This window comes from Apis laboriosa, unplaced genomic scaffold (assembly GCF_014066325.1).
Source record: "Apis laboriosa isolate Shangri-la unplaced genomic scaffold, ASM1406632v1 scaffold112_cov148, whole genome shotgun sequence".
In the NCBI taxonomy this organism is placed as follows: Eukaryota; Metazoa; Arthropoda; class Insecta; order Hymenoptera; family Apidae; genus Apis; species Apis laboriosa.
This window is the reverse complement of record NW_025220865.1, coordinates 4,324,980-4,344,979: the sequence shown is the minus strand read 5'-3', so window position 1 is coordinate 4,344,979 and position 20,000 is coordinate 4,324,980. Positions and strand designations below refer to the sequence as shown.

The 20,000-nt window shown below is 36.7% G+C and overlaps 1 protein-coding gene across 2 annotated transcripts in view; it reads right to left on the bottom strand.

Moving 5' to 3' along the window:
- The window catches only part of LOC122713004 (furin-like protease 2), a 378,215-nt gene that overhangs the window by 1,285 nt on the left and 356,930 nt on the right, over nt 1–20,000 (bottom strand). The window contains exons 2-14 of one of the 2 annotated variants that reach the window (XM_043933132.1): nt 17,991–18,095; nt 13,200–13,400; nt 9,380–9,674; nt 7,915–8,087; nt 7,066–7,731; nt 5,384–5,600; nt 4,757–4,836; nt 4,374–4,648; nt 3,030–3,217; nt 2,622–2,870; nt 1,562–2,030; nt 517–716; nt 1–22 (exon numbers count right to left, since the gene is read on the bottom strand). The exon at nt 1–22 is cut by the window's left edge and continues 260 nt beyond it. In XM_043933132.1, coding sequence (XP_043789067.1) covers nt 1–22; nt 517–716; nt 1,562–2,030; nt 2,622–2,870; nt 3,030–3,217; nt 4,374–4,648; nt 4,757–4,836; nt 5,384–5,600; nt 7,066–7,731; nt 7,915–8,087; nt 9,380–9,674; nt 13,200–13,400; nt 17,991–18,095 — 3,140 coding nt within the window. Of the gene's footprint in view, nt 23–516; nt 717–1,561; nt 2,031–2,621; nt 2,871–3,029; nt 3,218–4,373; nt 4,837–5,383; nt 5,601–7,065; nt 7,732–7,914; nt 8,088–9,379; nt 9,675–13,199; nt 13,401–17,990; nt 18,096–20,000 lie in introns of both variants that reach the window. The other variant, XM_043933123.1, reaches the window with a different exon arrangement.

The following is a 20,000-nucleotide window of genomic DNA, read 5'->3' as shown; positions in this document are numbered from 1 at the left end:
GTGCATTCCTTCGGCCCCTCGCCTGTAAAATAAAATAAATTGAAACCCTTAGTCGACTCCTATGCGCCACCGTTTCTTCCACCTACTCAAATGTCGAGCTAGACTTATACAAGCAGCTTCTAAGGTAATTTAAATGTTAAATTAAAATGTTAAATTAAAATTAAAATGTTTTTTCTTTTTCTTTCAAAAGTACTTTACACGATATTTTATTAATTATAATTCCCTTTTTAGATCCTTTTTGTAAATGAATTAAAGAGCTGTTGCTAGAGTGCAAAGGGTTAATACCATGAAGGATGACACGTGTCTCAAATGATAAATACGAGTTAGTTATATATATAATATATACAGATTAAAATTTGAAAGGCGAGTGATAGCGAAAGATAAATCGTATCGATGAGTTTCAGGGATGGAATCTGGACCAGGGATTCTCTCTGGAGATGACTATTCGTTCAATATTTACTCCATCGAGGCGTGGAGAAGGTTCAGCGCTCATATCTGCTCTCTAATTCCGCCTACCTTTGCACGTGCGACAGTAATGGTGACACTTCTGGCAACCGAAGTTGGATTTGAAGAATCCTTCGGGACATTCCGGGTGACACTCGCCCGCCGCTAGTTGCCAACCACCGGGACAGGTCACGCATTGATCCCTTCTGGGCCCGGAACACGTTTTGCACGCCAGATAGCATTTCGCGCACTGACCTCGATCGCTATAGTATCTGCGTTGGGAACGAGTTTCGCGCATTATGTCAATATTCTTGTTACCAGAGATCGTGATTGTATTAATTTTAAAAGCTAAACTTAAAAGCTCGAGACCTCTGTCAACTCGTTCACACTCATTTGCAATTGTAACAATCTTCGAGAAAAAGAACGAACTCAAATTTCGTGCAAAATTCTTAATTTTAATGGAAACCGAGTCTCTTGCAACTATAACACGAAAGTTCAATTTTCGAGAAAAAAATAACTCATTCCTGCGTTACAAGTTGCATGCATTTGTCAAAATTCTTGTTACAATGTTTATCTTAATTTTAATGGAAACCGGGTCTCTTGCAACTATAACACGAAGATTCAATTTTCGAGAAAAAGTATCTCATTCCTATGTTACAAGATTCGTGCACAATTCAAAATTCTTGTTACAATGTTTATCTTAATTTTAATGGAAACCGAGTCTCTTGCAACTATAACACGAAAGTTCAATTTTCGAGAAAAAAAATAACTCATCCCTGCATTACAAGTTTCATGCATTTGTCAAAATTCTTGTTACAATTCTTATCTTAATTTTAATGGAAACCGGGTCTCTTGCAACTATAACACAAAGGTTACAAGTTTCGTGCACAATTCAAAATTTTTGTTATGATGTTTATTTTAATTTTAATGGAAACCGAGTCTCTTGCAACTATAACATAAAGGTTACAAGTTTCGTGCACAATTCAAAATTTTTGTTACGATGTTTATCTTAATTTTAATGTTAAAATTTAAAATTCAAATTCTCTATCAACTCATTCATTTCACGTGTTTCCAGGTCAGCGAGATTCGAGTATGACATGATGGGAAACGAACTCACCCCTGAGCGCAAGAGGACCTGCACTCTCCGCTCTGCAATTGCAATCCGTCTTGGCATGCGGTACAGTTCAATCGAGACACGCAGGTTTTGCACGTGTGCAAGCAAGGCACGCAGACGGGTCCAGATGGTTGCGCCATCGAGTAATAACCGTCGTCGCACTGGTACACGCACCGTTTCGCTTGGAGGAGTAACGGTTTTTGACAGGAGATGCAATTGTTCTCTCCAGGGCCGGCGCACGTTTTGCAAGATGCGTGACACTGTTTGCAATGGCCGTTCTCGTAGAACTCGGTCGTTTTGCAACGATCGCGGTGCTCGGGTGCGCAGAGACCTTCCTCGTTCAAACTCCATCCGTCGTCGCAACTCCTGCACGTCGACATGTCGCAGGTAGCGCATCCGGGTGGGCACGGCACGCATTCGCGCCGCTTTTTGTCCGCGCCGTATCCGATTGGACAAGATGCTCGACAGGCGCCTGAAATTTGTTAGATCAATTCCGTTGAATCGAAGCTTGGATTTGGCTCGAATCGAGACTTGAGATTGAAGGATTCTTAATATTAAGTAAGTAAATTAATTAACCTTTATACGATGATGTTCGAAAATTTGAATTTTATTATTAATTATTAAGATAAATTGGCTGGACTTGTATATTATTGAAAACGTAAAATAATGCAATATCTAATGTAAGGCTCGTTGAGATAAAATAATTGATTTTATAAATGAAAATTTTCAAAGTCTAATTTCGATACATATTTATGCTTTGCATTTAATCTAATAAACGTATAATCGAATTTGTCGCGAAGAATTAATTTTCGTTTAAATTCACAAAATGAAAAGATTAATTCAATCGTGATCGATCCTTCGTCTCCCGACGAATATTCCATTCGATGGTACGGCCAGTAAAACGCGGGAATCGACTTAAAAATCGTGAATTTGTATGAAACATATCCCTACGATACCAGATACCGGAGAAATAGGTTTCTAGGTTATCGGTTGCGCTCCGGTGTCGTTTTTAAGGATTAACGTCTACGTGTATATACATATATGTATATATATACATACGTACCGTTGAGAGAAAACAATCCGGGTCGACAAGAGATGCATTGGTTCTCGGCGGTTCCGTTGCAAGTCTCGCACGTGGAATGACAAGGAGCGCAATTGTAATCTTGTGTCTCGTATGTGTACAGGGGGCAGGCCGCGTAACACTTGTTTTCATACATGACCAAATGATGCTCGCAACTGGTGCATTTGTCCGGCCTGTCCTGGCAACTTGCGCAGTTCGCCTCGCACGGTACGCACGTACTGTTCTCCGTGTCTGCAAATTACCATTCATCTGAATATAATAAAATAGGAATATTTTATTTAATTTTCTTTAAAAAAAAAAAAAAAAAAATATGAGTTACGAGATCGATACTTTTTCCTCCATAATTTAATAAATCGCTTCGTTCCGTTCTATTTTATGAAATACACTCACTCTCGTAATATCCTTCCGGGCATTGCTGCAGGCACACCGCGAGATCGGTAACCCTTAGGTGGGCAGGTGCGCAGGAGAGACAAGAATCTTGGCCGGCACCGGCACATATCTCACAGGATTCGTGGCAGGGCCAACAGACCCCACCCTGATTTGGGAAGCTCCTCGGTGGACATTGACTCACGCAAGTGCTGTAAGCGTTGCAATATCTCGAGACTAATATTCCTTCGAATACTTCTTTATCTTATCATTTCAACCCTTTCTTTGATCGCGTTATCGAAAATTTCAAAATCTTTTGATAAATTTTAACGATTGCATTGTGAGTAACAAGATGTAAATTTCATGCTTATTGTTTCATCAGTTTTCATTTTCTTTTTCTTATTTCTCATTGGAAGAGTTAATAATAGATATGATAAAAATATATATATATTTGAAATATGTAAATCTGTAAATTGAATTTTAATTATTCGTATTTCAATGAATTCTATTGAAAACGAAAAATTATTGTTACTTACAGTGATATCGTTATAGAATACAGTATAACATTAACCGCGTTATATTTATAATTAAAAAAAAAGGAGATGAGATTTATGATTTATTAAATCCAAGTTGAAATGTTTAAATCACTATCGCTTTCTTTGTGAATTTTCTCAGATTTAATTATTTATTATCCTCGTAAGAGAAAAACTAAATTAGAATAAAAATGAAGGAAATATAATATGATAAACATAAATCTTCAAAATACTTTATACATTTTCTTTTTTTTTTTGTCCCAAGTGAAATTTCAAAAGTCAAGTAAAATTTTAATACTTTGTTACTTCTAGATCTTTGCAATTAACAAAAATTCAGCATTTTTACCACTATCTTTTTCACTAGAAGCTATAAAAGATGTTTTTACTTCTAATTGGAACTGCGCCTTCCTTTGTCCAAAGTTTTTTCACTGGGACAAATTTAAAAAGAATTACATATAAAGCGTGGAGAGACAAATATCAAGCGTTACAATTGTGGTTTAAACATAGAAAACAAAAAAAATTCTTCTTCTTATACAACAACGTAATGTCATATCTTGCATAGAATGTGCTACAAAATGAAATATGATATAAAAAACTATACTTCTATATGATATAAAAAACACCTTTAAAAATAATTAAAAAATAGAATCTACCATACATACCCACAAAGAAATAATATACAATAACATGCAATATAAATAATGCCTCAAACGAGGTCGAGAAAGACCACTTTTTAGAAACAAATTAAAAATTCTCAAGAGTTGTCTTCAAAAATTATTCTCCCACCTATATTCATCAATTCGGTAATGAAACAACACGACATAAAAACCCTTACTTGTCCAATCGATAATTCTTGCAGGCGATGCACTGGGTGGGCCCTTTCCCGTAGCAACCCTGAGGATCGCATTGGGGGTCGCAGTCGTGAAGTATCTTTCTAGTAGTGTCGAGCGAGTCGTCGCCGACCTGGGACGAGGAGGAGGGCGAGTCGAAGGAGGAGGACGTGTCCCCTGGTAGCCGATTGGTGAGGATCGGTGCCGAGGAGCCGTCTAAAGTGGCAACGGACGCCTGGACGTTGGACGCTGCCCCTACGTACGGGTATCCTTGGTAACCCTGAAAGGTAGACGAAGGAAAGAAGTCGACGTCGCCGCGATGACCCAACGCTAGCTGATCATCGTCTACAGGGTATGGATAATGCACGGAGGCGTACGAAGAATGTACCGGGTTAAATTGACGGGTTCTAATCCTGATCGGGTTGGTAGCTGTTCCGTAGAAGATCAACTGCCACTTCTTTAGGATCCCTGTAACAGCCAACGATAATGGTTTTTTTTTTTTTTCTTGATCTAGGGACAAGTGTCTTCGAACGAGAAGCCTCCCTCTCTCTGTATGGAAAATTTTTATGAAAGAAGATTGGACAAGAGAGGACAATGGAAACGATGGTATTGAGTTTTGATGTTGAGTTGAAAAGAGGGAGGAGAAGAGATTGGGGAAAATATATGGAAATGAGGAAAAGAATGAAATGAAACGGATGAAAATTGGGATCCAGAGTTTGCGTTTGTGGTATGTTGAAATTTAACTCTGATGCGATGAGAGTTGAGTTAATCGTTATTTCAATTCGCACAAAATCTAGCACAAATATTATTTCATATATATTTAACTTCTAATTGGTTGGGATTGGGCATCGACAATACTTGATTCCTGAAAAAATAAAGAACAAATTAAATTGAAAGGATTCTTTCCAATGAGAACCTAATCGTTACAGTTGAAGCGTGTCATTCCCTGTTGAAAGAACTTGAAATTGAAAAATTCACATTAATCTTGGAAGTGGATGGAAGTGGAGATACTTGCCTGGGGAATTCACATGACGATTTCCAGCGTTATTGACCTGCAAGGTCCACCGGCCATCCGCCTTTTCGCCCCAAAAGTGCACGCTGAGGAAGGGCCAGTCATCGAAACTCGAGCTGAGAACGTCCCGTGGCCTCTCGAACAACAACGTCGATGTGGTGCCCATTGGAGAGGTGAGCAATAGCCTTAAATTTCCACGTGGGAAGAACCTTAAGGATACCTTGATTGGACAATGATTATTTTATTTCATTGAAAAAAAATTGTAAATCTCTTAATTATTCTAATATTATTATTTTTTTGTTTCAGATTCTTAAAAAAAAAAAAAGAAAAAAACTGAATGCATTCAATATTTCGAGTATAAACGGTATGAATATTTCAAAAGATAAACTGTTAAAATTTGTGCAGAATTCTGCTTTACATACGTATGTGTATAAAAATTGTTCTTTTATGTGACGTGATGCATGTCAGACATTGGTATGTATATATACCGAATAAGCGAATAAACAATTTAAACGAAAAACGAAAAGGAAGTACAAAACGATCGTTGTATATGCAAAATCTGACGGAAGAAAGAATACGGACGGGGAAAGGGGAATAACGCTTAAAATAAAATTTATTTTCACTTTATACAGTATATGCAAATGTATATTTTGTTCTAGCTTATGATTCATAAAACGGTTTTTAAAAAAGAATTTACATTTTAATGATACCGTGAATTTCATTCCGAACCGAACTTGCAAATGTACGTTTGTAATACGCGAATTTAAAGGATTGTACCATTAAAAATATATTTAACCGCGCTGAAAGGTAATACTACACAGGGAATAATGTATGGGAGGGGGAAAGGAACTTCCATTTTCGATCGAATCGCGTGCTTATAATTATTGCTTTCAAAATTATTTTCCCTCCCCGTGTGTGCGAAATTGTTGCTGTTAAAATTGGTGTGCACCAATGAGAAAAAGTTATAGATTTTAAAAAATACACGAAATCGAAATGGTTTTTCATTTGAACGAATTACATAACGTGTACATACCACCGGTAATGGAAAATGTGAAATATGAGAGAAAAAAAATTTTATTTTTCCCTTAAATCGTTTACATTTATCATTAAAAGTAGCGAGATATATATGGTGTGAAAAAGAGAATTTGAAAAAAGTTGGAAAGAATCGATGCTTAAAAACACATGTATAAAATTATCGAATTATTTTCTTTCAACCGATTATCGTATCAACGATCATTTTCAACTTCGTCACAAATAAAATACAATAATTGTTTAATTTTATGAGACATCATTCTGTACTACTTTCAGAATTGTACGAGTTATTACAAGTCAAATCCAAGGCAAATTTGTTTCTCTCCCCTCTCTTGACTTCTCCATTCTTTGGAGTATGAGAGAAGAAGAAATCTATCATTATCGTGGAGCATAGAAGGATTGATAGCAAAAGAATCAGCTATCACAGATAACGGAACTAACAAGCAAACCTTAAGAGTTAAACCCATATCTATATCTCAACACATACACTGTTCACCCATGAGAAAATGTCAAGCAGAAGAGTACAGGTATCGAGAAAACGTGTTCTTTACAAAAATCCTGCTACAATCTTATTAGTATGCTCTCAATCCTCCCCCTCGACCACCTTCTCATTCGACAATACAACTTGCAGCGATTCACGTTGGACCTCTTACCTTGCACTGCACATGCTCGAGGAACCGGACCTCGTTCACGGATCCAGCGCAACCGGTGACGTCCATGTACACGCTCAACGTGTAACCGTAGGTCGGGTCGATGCGCCTCTCCTCGTTGATCTCATCGGACTTGCAGATATGTTGGGGAGGCACGTTGGTCCACTGCTCGGCCAGGTTCACCATAGCGCCGGCGTCCATGAGCCCGTAACCGAATTTGTGGGAGACCTTCCGCTTAACCCCGTTCAAGATCCAGCCCGACTCCTTCTCGAGGGGGGTCGACCTCGAGGTGAGCACCACCAGGTACTGCATGTCCCTCCACGTGAGGCTCGGATTGGCCTCGAGGGCCAGGGCCGCGATGCCGGCCGCGAGGGGCGCAGAGGCAGACGTCCCCGTGTGCTCGACCGTGCAAATATGGTCTGGTCTCAGTTTCGCGTCCATGTCCACGGTGGCCACGCTTTTGTCGTTGCCGGGCGTGCCGGACGAATACGTCGAGGCGAGCGTCGAGCTGCATTCCTCCAGGTACCAGGGCTTGTAGCCGCCTTGGGTGGCGCTCGATATGGACAGAGTGAAGATGCTATTCGTGTAACCGTCGCAGTTGCAAGAATCTGTGTGACGGCCACCATTGCCGGACGCCCATACGAAGATGGAACCCTTGCCTTTGCGCCCCTGTCCGTCGAATAATTAATTAATTCAATTAATTTTTCAGGAGTTAGGAGTATCGGTTACGCGACGAGAGATACCCTTGTCTTTGAGAGCGTTTGGATCTTGTGTGTAACGCGAGAAGGTAATATCTTGGAATGGTGAGTTTATGTAATAGTTTAGAATAAATTTTGAAGAAACGCAACTTACGCTAGTTACACCGTAGATAAACGCCCTCCTGGCAAGAGGACCGGGACCGTCCACGGTTTTGCCGTCGTCCTCCGGGCCCCAAGAAGCGCTGTATATGTCGATGTGATCAGGATTCAATCCCAACGCCCTGGCTTCGACGGCGTCGTTAACCGGGCCATCGAGCATTCGAACGCCTGAGGATATGGATAATATAAATACGTTTCCTTCTCATTGAAATTAAATTTTTAGTCTATGAAATTCTTCTCGCTTTGGAATCTTTGGAGCTAATTTCAAAAAAGTGAAATTCTAGTTGATGATCAGAGGATAAGTTAGGATGGATTAGATTGGATTTTAATAATTTAAGTGGAAATCTTATTTAATATAATTTGAATACAGTAGTTTGCATTAGTAGCTTTGATATATCTTCACCTAATACATTTATCTAGTTCAATCTATATTAATTGAAAAATAGCAACAAACTTATTTTTAATAATTCTCACTTTATTTATTTTTAATCTCGTAATACGTTACAAAGCTCCATTGGCCATGATTATACTTTTCTTATATTCCATCTTTCTCTTATATTTCACTTTCTCCTTATTCAATTTACTCATTGAATTCCATGAGAGGGAAACGCGGCCACTTTGATGCTGTTATACGTTATTTCGAGCGCGTTAAATCGAACACGGGCTGTTGACACGCATTTTAATGGAAACGAGCCGATAATATTATCGAAACCCGATATTCCCGCGACGACGAAAACGACTTATAAACTGGCGGCTCGATACGCGGAATGAGTGACACTCGGGTAATTGTCATTGGGAAACAGGAGGAAATTGAACGTAGAATGCACGAAACGGTGGTAAGAATGTTCGCAACAGGCGATGAGATTGTTTAGACGCGATTAAGCGCCTGTGAATGAAATTACAGGGAATGAAAGTTACTCGATATCGAGGAAAAAGAGATTTTATATTAAAATTTTGCTACGTTTGATTGCATTTCTTTGTTTTTTATTTAGTTTTACTTAGTTTTTTATTTATTTTTTTTTTTTTTGCTAATTTAGAAAATTATAAATAAACACTTGAGAAATTGAAATCAGAAATCTTTCTCGATATATAGGAATTATTGATGATAACTATTTTAATTATTTCTATCGTTAGTGGATCGATCAAATTTTTAAATAAATTTTTTATATTATGTTTTGAATATAAAACAATTATTATCTATCCTGTATTTAAAAATTATTTTTTCCATCTTTATTTTCCATCTTTTTAATAATGACGACTTTCTGTCAAGAATAATAAACTTACAGAATTCTAGATAGAAAAGTACAAGTAATAACAGTTTTTTCTACATCAATAACTTATAAAAGAAATGCAAGTTTTTATTATTATTAGAACAAACGATAGCAATATATTCCAAACGCAAAATCAAAATAAGTCAGTTGATCTTTATTCCAAACAATTATAAAAACAAATTCTTTTACCTCCTATGCTGGCATTATACGCGACTCCAACGCCGCAATACTGGTTGAAAGCGACAGCAGCGACTTCACCGGCGCAGCGAGTTCCGTGCTTATTGTCGCCATTGTCCCTTGGCATCGGGTCATTGTCATTGTCGTTGATGTCTGTGCTGGCTTGGTGATCGTAATTCAACGCTAAATCCGGATGATTCGTCTGTATTCCGTCGTCGAGGATCGAGACGACGACACTTTTACCAGTGTAACCTTTCTGCCACGCCGGGCCAAGATTCATGTCGTAGCCATCTTTGGCTCCACCATTCTGCAATCACGTTGTTCCTTGATTTTAACGGTGAGTTTTCATGACCCTTCGATTCGTATTTCACCCAATGTGAAGAAAATTCCATTAGAAATAAAACTTTTACACGATTTTGAAAAGAAATGAAACATTTTGAATATTTTTCGAAGCAATCTTCGATTCAACGATCGATACCGATCCAATCAGGATACGAATACATTCGTGAATAAAACTCTCGAGAATTATTTTTCGCGAATAATTGCCACTCTCAATGTGTGATGGGAAATAAAAACCAATTCTCCAGTATTTTATTTTCGAATGTATTTCTACGTGTTTATAATAAAAAAAAATAGCAAATCTCATACCCGAAATATGAATCTGATAAAGAAAATCTACGGAAAATTAATCACGAACAAAATTGAATTTCGACTCGAAATTTACGAAAGTTGAATAGTAAGAGATACGCGTGTTCCACCTTGCGGCAAAACAAATGGATTGCAATTCGGTAATAACGCATTTTGTCAGAGATGAAATATCACGTTTGCAATACTTGAAATTAATTAACTCGACTAATGGCCGTGCATAAATATCACGCGCCCAGTTCTTTCGTGTATCGAAACGCCGGTAATAACGGTAAATCATGTTCCGTACGCGTCAGGGAGGAATAGAATTTATAGTTACGCGCACGTCGGAACTTTTCCATATATAATTCTAATAAAATTTTTCCCCGTGTGACGAATAGCTGTCGAAACGGGGAAGGACAGGAGACGAGACACTTCATCAATAACGCATCTCCATCCTAAATTATTATACTATATATATGTATATATATATACGTTTGATGAAAAATTGTTATCGACAAATGCTATCAAAGAAAGCACTCGATGCTACGTTAGAATAACATAGAGTTTTATATAGATGAGTGCAAGTCGGAAATATAAAAGTCATCTTCGTTTTTTTTTTTTTTAACACTTCTAAAAGATTTTTTCAAAATTTATAATTTACTTGATTAAGATCAATCTGTATATTGAAAAGAAACAAAGTTAAAATTTAGATTAATTAGATATAATTTATTATTTCGAATTAATTTATAATTGATTTCATTAATTTTTAATAATAAGAGTATTATTTATTTCTCCCCAAAAAACTGTATTAAATTTGTAACTGTAAATTTGAATTAACAGAGAGAGAAAGAGAAAAAAAAATAGATTGACAATCGAAGCTGAATCCAAGGTTCACTAGTTAGGCGGTTAAACCCAGACACGGTTGTTTGTATTTTCCGCAAATCGTTCAATCGAATCTGCTTATTTCACGGTCGAAAAATCGCGAAAATCTTATCGGGCGTGGAAGAACCTTATCGTTCGTGAGAAATCTACCGAATTGGGGATAACGAATTCTCGTCCAATCCGTTTTTCAAATACGCATCTCTCTGTCTTCCCCAATTCGTTATAAACGACTGAAATTTTTAATTCACCTATTTCGTCGCGTTATACCGGAGGAGGGAAAGTAATTTGCCTCCCCCCCTCTATAAACAGAAACTGCGAGATTGTCTGGCACGTGTAATAAACGGTGAAAATTTTCGTGCCGCACACTATCTCGATAAATAAAATCGCGCGCTTGTACATAACTGAAAATTAAACGAAGAATGAATTTTTTTTTTCCATCCCTCTTCTTTTTTTTTTTTTTCGTATAACGAAATGTAAATGTTTTAACTAGGAATCGCGTCGATTCGGGGTGAACACGAGAAAATGGAAAATTCGATACGGATTGTTCCGTGAAGAAAAAAAAAAAAAAAAAAAAGAGAATTTGAACTGTTAACTAGTTAAACATAGGGATAATTGAATGAGGCGAACCAGAACAAGAAAAATGGAAACGTTTTTCAGATATAGAATATTCAACGAGAAATCTATGGAAACTGTGAACCGCGAATTAACTCGGCGAAAATAAAAAGATTTTGGTTATAAATTATAAGAAAGGGGGAAAGAAATTTATTCCTTTTTGCATAATAATACTCTTCATAATATTCCATCTTTTGGACGAATTTTGAATCCTGAAACACTTTCAATGATCGAAAGTGTATTTCAAATTAACTAAATTTGATATGATCCAAGAGACAAACGATATTTTTCCAAATCTTTTTTGAAAATAAAGGCTCGATCGATGATTTGAGGATTCGAGTGAAGGATTGGTATTATTACTTGCGAAAATATTCAAATCAGAATTACAAATGATCCTCATCTCGCGATCTAATTAGTTTTCGAGGTATTTCGCCGCGTAGAAATCCAAAGCAACGCCATTATACGCCGATATTACGGTATGTGTGTGTGTGTGTGTGCTCCCTCGATCCGTTGTCGATACCGAGGGGAGAAATTTGAGCGCGGGCAAAGGGCGTGCTTTCTCATGCGATGCTGTTCATAATTCTCCTCACGTCGCCCGAAACGATCGTTTTCGGTATAGTTAGCGGCGATTGCTTGGCCCCCGTCGTTTCTGAAATTAACGACAGGTATTCGATAACACACCATCGTTGCGATCACCAACGATTTCACGCTTTGCTCCTTCTCCTTTTATCTATTTTTGAAAAATCTCGCTTCGATGTTTCGCTCGAGGAAAGATTAAAAAAGATCGATCCGAGGAAAAGAGACGTTCGTTGTGATTTTTTTTTTTTTTTAGAGATTTTTTTAAAGAAAAGTTTTTAAAAGTCGAGTTTAATTATTTAAAGTAGGGTTTGTTTTTATCTCTAATATTTTTAATTTTATTCGGAATTTTTTTTCGGAATAATTTTTAATTTATTCGGAATTCGATCATTCGATACATCGATTCTTCTAATCGAATCGATTGATGGAATGTGTACGTATTCATTTTGGAAATAATTTTTTTTTTTTTTATCGTTCATTCTAGAAACGAAATTCTGACAAATTGTTTCATCAATAAAATTCCAACGATATCGAACATTCTTTTTGTCACGGGCAATACTCGAGTTTCATTGTTCATCGTCATACATCGTTCCCGATTTTGGATAAAAAAAAAAATTACACTTTCTCGTAAAATAAACGTAAAATAAAATTCTATTTCATTTTTCCAAATATATCCAAATTTGTTTTTGTTTTTTTTTTCTTCTTTATTAGAAATTTTTCTAATATTTTCCCAATAGAAATTTCAACAACGATTAAAAATATTCGAAAAATTTTAAAAGATACAATTGTACATTACTCTCCTTTCAAGTACCGTGCACGAAATGAATTTACCAAAGTTAAAAATCGTCGAGAAATTGTTAGAAAATAAATATTCCTATTATTACGTTTCCTTTTTTTTTTTTTTTTTTTTTTACCATTATTGTTACGGCATATCGAGAGAATAGAATCGATGAAAAATTCGATAGAAACGGATTGGATAAACGGGATGGAATGGTGGTATGAACCGTGGATCTGGAACGGAACGGAATCCTGTCGTGTCCAGCAAGCACGCATCCCAGAGGTGACAGAGTCTCGTCACGTCGAGAGTTCGTTTCGCTCGAAGTTCCATGGAAGTAAAATCGAAGGGGCCACTTACCAGGTACCACTGTTCCTTAAAGAGAGGATCCGTGAACAGGTTTTGAAGAGGCACACCTCTGTTCCTTTGCCGATGGTACGTGGTCTGCCTGGGACGTGGGCCGAACTCGTCGAAAAACGTCGGATAATCGAACGAGAACGACGAGGGCATGAAATCCCTCTTCTTTCGTTTCTTCTCGTGCTGCTGTTGGAACCATCGTACCTGGAAAAACAGCGCGCCGGACAATTTTTATTCGGGTGGAATAATCTCGTGGTGGAAGGAGTTCGGAGCACGTGCGAAATTCGCGCGTTGAACTCGAATAAAACCATTTATATATTTCGTCGAAGTTTTATACACGAGATATAAAAGTATGACTTTATAAAAAAAAAAAAAAAAATCGTGCTAAAATAATCGAATAATTTTTTTTTCGAATCTCGTCGAAAAGAAAAATTGCGTTTTCCGTAATTAAATAATATTTATTGGATAAATCGGATAGAATCTTAAAGTGGAAGGAGTTTGAAAACGTGTGAAATTTTCTGCAATTCTAAGAAAGAGTTTAAGGAAATTTTACCCGAAGTTTTACGTACGATACGAAATATAAAATATGACTTTATAAAAAAATCGTGTTCGATAATTAAATAATTTTTTCTCGAATCTCGTCGAGAAGAAAAATTTCGTTTTAATTAAATAACTTTTATCATATATAAAAATATCCCCTCTCTCCTCCATCCATAGTTTTTTCGAATAAAAATTGAACCGTACGTAATAAAATAATTCTCTATTTCTTCGATGTTGATGAAAGATCGATGAAAAATTGTCCAACACGATGGATGGATTTTCCTTTCCATTAAAGTGTACACATTTCGAGAGAGAGAGACAAACCTTCAGAGAAATCGAGGGCGAATAAGAAACGCGTTCGTACGTACACATACATACATACATACATACATAGTAGTACATATAAATCCTTGGGGTAACGTTAACGTTAAACGAGATTGATTTATCGCGACGGTCGCGAATTGAAATTTATTTCTCTTCGCGTGAAATTTGGCGGTTTTAACAAACGCGAGGTTTGCGAACAAGCCGCGTGTTTATTCGCGCCTCGTTTCCCTCGATCATCGATTTATAAAACAACGAAATTGATAATATTCGTCAAATACCTCGAACAATTGTTTGCCGTACTCGATATATAATAAATATGATATAGCGTGTTTTCTAATCGAACCTCTAACCTAATCAAAAATGGCGTTCAACAAGTTGGCAAGAAATTTATATTTATTCAATTCTGGAAAATTACAATCTATCTGGTCGAAATCGTTGTGGATGATCGTTGTGGAGGGGGATAAGCGGTGGCGCTTATCGACGCGGAACGGCGAGCCGCGAGTCCACTTTTTTGGAGGTTGGCCAAAATTCGGGGGCCCGTGAATTTTCGCCGTGGCGAGGGTTTATTTAACGTCGGCCGGCCGATATGAATGAAAACGATGACCGGGGCGTCGCGCGTTTCACGCTCCGTCGGGTGCGAAGCTCGACCGCGAAAACGGCACGTCGATGGTCCCGTTTACAAGGCGCCATACGGCTCGATATATATATATATATATATATATATATATATATATATATATATATATCGAAAAATATATTCGTAAAATATATATATATATTTGATGGAATTTCTCTCTGCGCTGTGCGCCGGCTGCGTATATTTTTCTCGCGTTATTTCGGTTTCCGTTTGCTCGCGACACCGTGAACCGTGAACACGCGAAATTTTTAATCAGGGGAGAAGATGTGGCAATTTTTTTTTTCTTTGAAGAGAGAAATGAAATTAGATATTGGAAAAAAAATTTTGAAAATTCGAAAGAGGTGGAAAAAGATTCAGAGGAATAGGAGGATTTTATATTTCTGTCGATTATTGAAATTCCGCCCAATTGTCGCGAGAAGAAAACGAAAATTCGCGTGGACGTTTCGATCACCGCGAAATTACGCCTCGTATACGCTTTAAGAAATCCAATTTAAAACGTAGTTGGTGACGTAGACACGGGTGAAGGGTGAAAAGCTTGGCAACGCGTGACAAAAGTTATTACACGTTACACGGCCCGTGTAACGACGTTAAACGATTTGCTGTTTGATGGCAAACTTGATTAGACTGCGCTTAATAACCTTTCCGTGTAATCTGATTGTATGCAACTCCTGTTCACCGGTATACAACAAGCTCGCGTTAGCGGTATATATATATACTTATTCGTGGATCAGCTGGAAAGCATTTTTGATGCCGGATCCTCGCGGTATATGCACTAGAACGGAGAGAGCTTCAACTTATCGTATTCGCTTTCCTCGATTTCGTAAAATATTGACGTGAGTGCGAAACGCGATTTTTTAATTATCGTCTTAAATCTTGAATCCGATTCAATTGTACTGAAATTATAACTCCGAAGATAGTGACTTCCGGTCAATTAATGAAACATTAATTAATACTTTTCGATTTATATCGATACGATTTCTGGTTCCCGAAATATCGTCGTATAAAGAAAAGATAGTTTTTGATCACTTGTTTCAAACTTGATTGAACCTTATTAAAATTAGAAAAATTTTGAAGCGCTATAACTCCAAAGGTAGCGACTTCTGGTCAATTAATGAAAGATAGTTAGAAGCGCGGAACCTTGTCCTTTAAAATGCTTTTTTATTTATTTCGAAACGATTTCCGGTTCCCGAGATATCGTCGTGTAAAGAAAGAACTAATTTTTAATTACCTTACACCCGATTAAATCCTATTAAAATTAGAAAAACTTTGAATCGCTGTAACTCCGAAGGTAGCAACTTCCGGTCAATTAATGAAAGATAGTTAGAAGCGCGGAACCTTGTCCTTTAAAATGCTTTTTTATTTATTTCGAAACGATTTCCGGTTCCCGAGATATCGTCGTGTAAAGAGAAGGTTAATTTTTAATCGTTTCGTTAACCATTTCGTTCTTGTCCCTTACTCGGATCTCTCGCTCGCACTCGTGCGATCGACCTATCCTAAATTCTAATAAATAAGATTCCTGGGAAGACGCAGTACGCATTTTCAAGAAAAAATATAGATTAAGTCGCGAGCCCGTTCATAATCTCCAAGTTAATACGTGTTAAGCAGTTGAAAGAAACTTTGAATTTTGTTATATCTCGGCAATTAATTGAGATATCGGAATGAAACAAAAAGTGATTTTAATAACACGGTTTTTTCTGATGACTGAGTTTCGGTGACAATATTTTTAATTTCTTTTCGCGTTTTTTTAATATAAAAATTCAAAGTTTTATGAATGCAATGACTCGTTGTAAAAATATAATATTCAGCATGTTTTTTTTATACAATATGACATATCTCAACTGAACATTGGAATTGAATTTTTTCCATTTCCACTTTGAAATTGCTTCCCATTAACTGAACCATTAATCCGTTTGGATATTAATTGAACGAAAGAATGATCTCGACTAATCACTTCCTCGTTTTACTTTCCTTCGGTTATTTTACTCTGATTTAGACAATTGTTGCTTCCTCATAAATACAAGTTATGTATCTTGTAAATGGCTCAACCTTCGTATTTGTTGAATAAACCTTTTCACTGTCGTTTCATCTCGCGTCGAAGTGTTTCATCGGGCGAGAAAAAGACAATGGCCGCAGTTGAAAAGATGGCGCAAGCACAATATTATCTTTGGAAACACCGCTGATATTTTACCGTGTTTTTGCTTGTAGAAAAAAGAACGAGGGCAAAAGGGGAAGAGAGAAACAGTGTCGACATTTCTGAGACAGTCATCGGATGATTACTTTTTTATTTTAATGCTCTGTCTTTTTATCTGTTCCCCCTCCTCCTCTTTTTTTCTATCCCGTTTGATAATATTATAAGATATATTATCTAAGGAATGACGAGATGATTTAATAAATGATTTAATAAATTAGTAAAAAAAAAAAAAAAAAAAATTAAGAATTTATTCAAAATAAAATAGATTGATATTTATGGTTGAAATAATTTGAAATAACATCTGATTAATTCTAAGAGAAAAAAAAGTAAGAAATGTTATTAAATCATTTTGAAAAGAATTGCATATTATGCAAAAATACTTATTGACAAATTTTCTGAAATACAATTAATTTCGAAATAATCGATTTTCTACACATCGACCAATAGTTTCCAATTTCATCGTTCGATAATTATAAATAATTAAATACAAAGATTTTATTAATCAGATTTTTTTGTATTATTTTTCAAGAAATAGATTTCTTTTTATCTTGATATACCCATCGAATGTAGAAAAATATATCTTCAAAAATATTAGCAAGCAAATTTTAATTGCAAATAAAAAAATCTTATATATAACGCAATTTTCAACGAAGTTGGGTGTACTAAAAAAAAAATCTATTCTCTTTTTTTTAGCAAAGAAAATTTAACAAAGCATCGTTGATATTGAAATGAACAAATTAAAAAAAAAAAAAGCAACCGAATCGAATAATTAAATCGCTTAATTCGCTTCTAACATTTCTGAAAATAACTACTTTTTAAAAATTAATCATTTTTATTCGAGAGATAAAAGAGTAAATATTCGGAAATATAAACGATGTCACAACAGGCGACATCGAAATACAACGCCAAGATCATTACCATCTAATTTACCGTTGTCAGAAAATTAGAATGGAGGAGGGGTAGAGGGGACAATGCACCCGGCGCCGATGACAAACGAAGCGAAATTACGCGCCGCGGCTTCTGTATTTCGCACCTGCGCACCGTTGCCCGTTCAATTTTGACGAGGCAACGCCTTCGCGCCAAACATGGGAGAATCACTTACCCTCGGCTCATCCCTCAGCGTCTTGTGATGGGACTCGCTGCTGGAGAGGGACCTCTTGTGAAGTCGTTTGTCAGCGAACAGGAAGTATTCCTTCAGCGCTCCAATCTGCGAACAAGAGGAACAAGGGTCTTTGTCATTTCTCCATTGTCCTGGGACGAGCAAAACTTTAAACAATAATTTTCCCCGCCGATTCTCTTTCGATTCACAACGATACAAAGTTTCTCTTTCTCTGTCCATGTAAGTTTTTTTTGGGGTAAAGATTAATTTGGATCCAGATGCGAAGAGATGCTTCTCATCGATCGTTGTCAATCAAATTAATAATGTTTATGTAAAATTGATTGATTATATTCAAAAAGAAAAAGAAAAGTGTAAGCGGAATAAGATGATTGATAATACTTTTGCGTGTCAACTTCGTAGTATATATTTGATTAAAAATTATGCGTATTAGTGGTGCACTTCGTTAAGCCTGAATAGAGACAGGTTTCGAAACAATCTGGTGACAGGGGGCCAGACTGTGTTTGACGACATCTCGACAACGTAAGCAAGCCTCGTCACGTTACGGTTAAATTTGCACCCGCAGAGTTTGCTCGTATCTGCGGTTTGGTTCATACACTCGTATATATATATATATATATATGTGTGTGTATACGAATTATATATACGCGTTATATCCTCGCCACGTTGCCAAACGACTTTTGCGAAACGAATCTGTTTCGAGAGGGAATGCATGATTTCCCTCGATCGATGCATCATTCGAAGAGTTTATGGGATGCTTTACGAATCTTGCGGTTAGAAAATTCGAATACGTGTTTGCCAATGGTTATAAAAGATTTACGCGATCAAATTCCACGAGTTGAAAAAATTATAAAGCGTAGACGATGTTATTTAAATTGCTCTTTTTTTCTGTTACGAATATTAAAAAGGATTTTAAATTTTATTTTCTAAATTTTTAAAACTAATGATAGATTCCTCGTATATTATTTATTTCTTTTCCCTGTTATTTAAATTACTCTTTTTTTTTTCTGTTACGAATATTAAAAAGGATTTTAAATCTTATTTTCTAAATTTTTAAAACGATAGATTCATACACATTATTTTCTCCAATGGAATTATATATACAATGTTATTTAAATTTCTCTTTTCTTTTTTTCTATATACAAATATTCGGCGCACACTGGATTCCCATACCTACGTAACGTACGATCGCTCTCTCCCAAATTTCGAAATGTAAAAAAAGAAAACAAAAAAAAAAAACTTCGTCTTCCTCCACCCAGTTCGACCCAGATTGAAATAATTTAGACGACAATAACGCGGAAAGTGGCCGTACCGTTTCTTAATGGATCCTCCCTAATGGAACATTTAAAGGAGATCCCGGGGTTTTATTTGCGATTTCCGGTCCGGGTAGGAGGGAAGAGGGATGTAAGGAGGAAAGTATCATTTATGGAGGAGGAAAACGGTTTATGTGTATAAACCTCGTTCTCTTTTCGACTCGGTTATAACAGATAATTGCCTCGATATTATTGACCCCCCCTCCCCCTTGGGGACAAACAACGACTAGGAAACCGTCATCTCGCACCGACATCCGGCCGAACCGGATCTATCTATCCATCTCAACCGACGGTGTTATTCCCCTTACTCAAAATTCGAGCGGGTTCTTGAAGAAGCGTGCCGTGTTCGAACCCGGAAGTAGGAAAAGTCGTACCTGTGATTCGAAGATCCGATATATATATATATATAACAACGCTCGAATAGAATAGAAAATGATAGAAAGAAAACGCAAAATGCGAAAACAAATCGAATCAAGATCGAGGAATTTTCGTTCGAGATTTTGAAAAATCCATTTCGATCGTTTTTAATGCATTCCAATTTCGTTCTAAAATTGTACAAATTTTAGATACGGAAACAGATTCTATTCTTTCAACCGAATGTGAGGAAGAGACAACGCTTTCGTGAGAAGACAAAAGAAACTGTCCTCTCTCTCTCTCTCTCTCTCTCTCTCTCTCTCTCTCT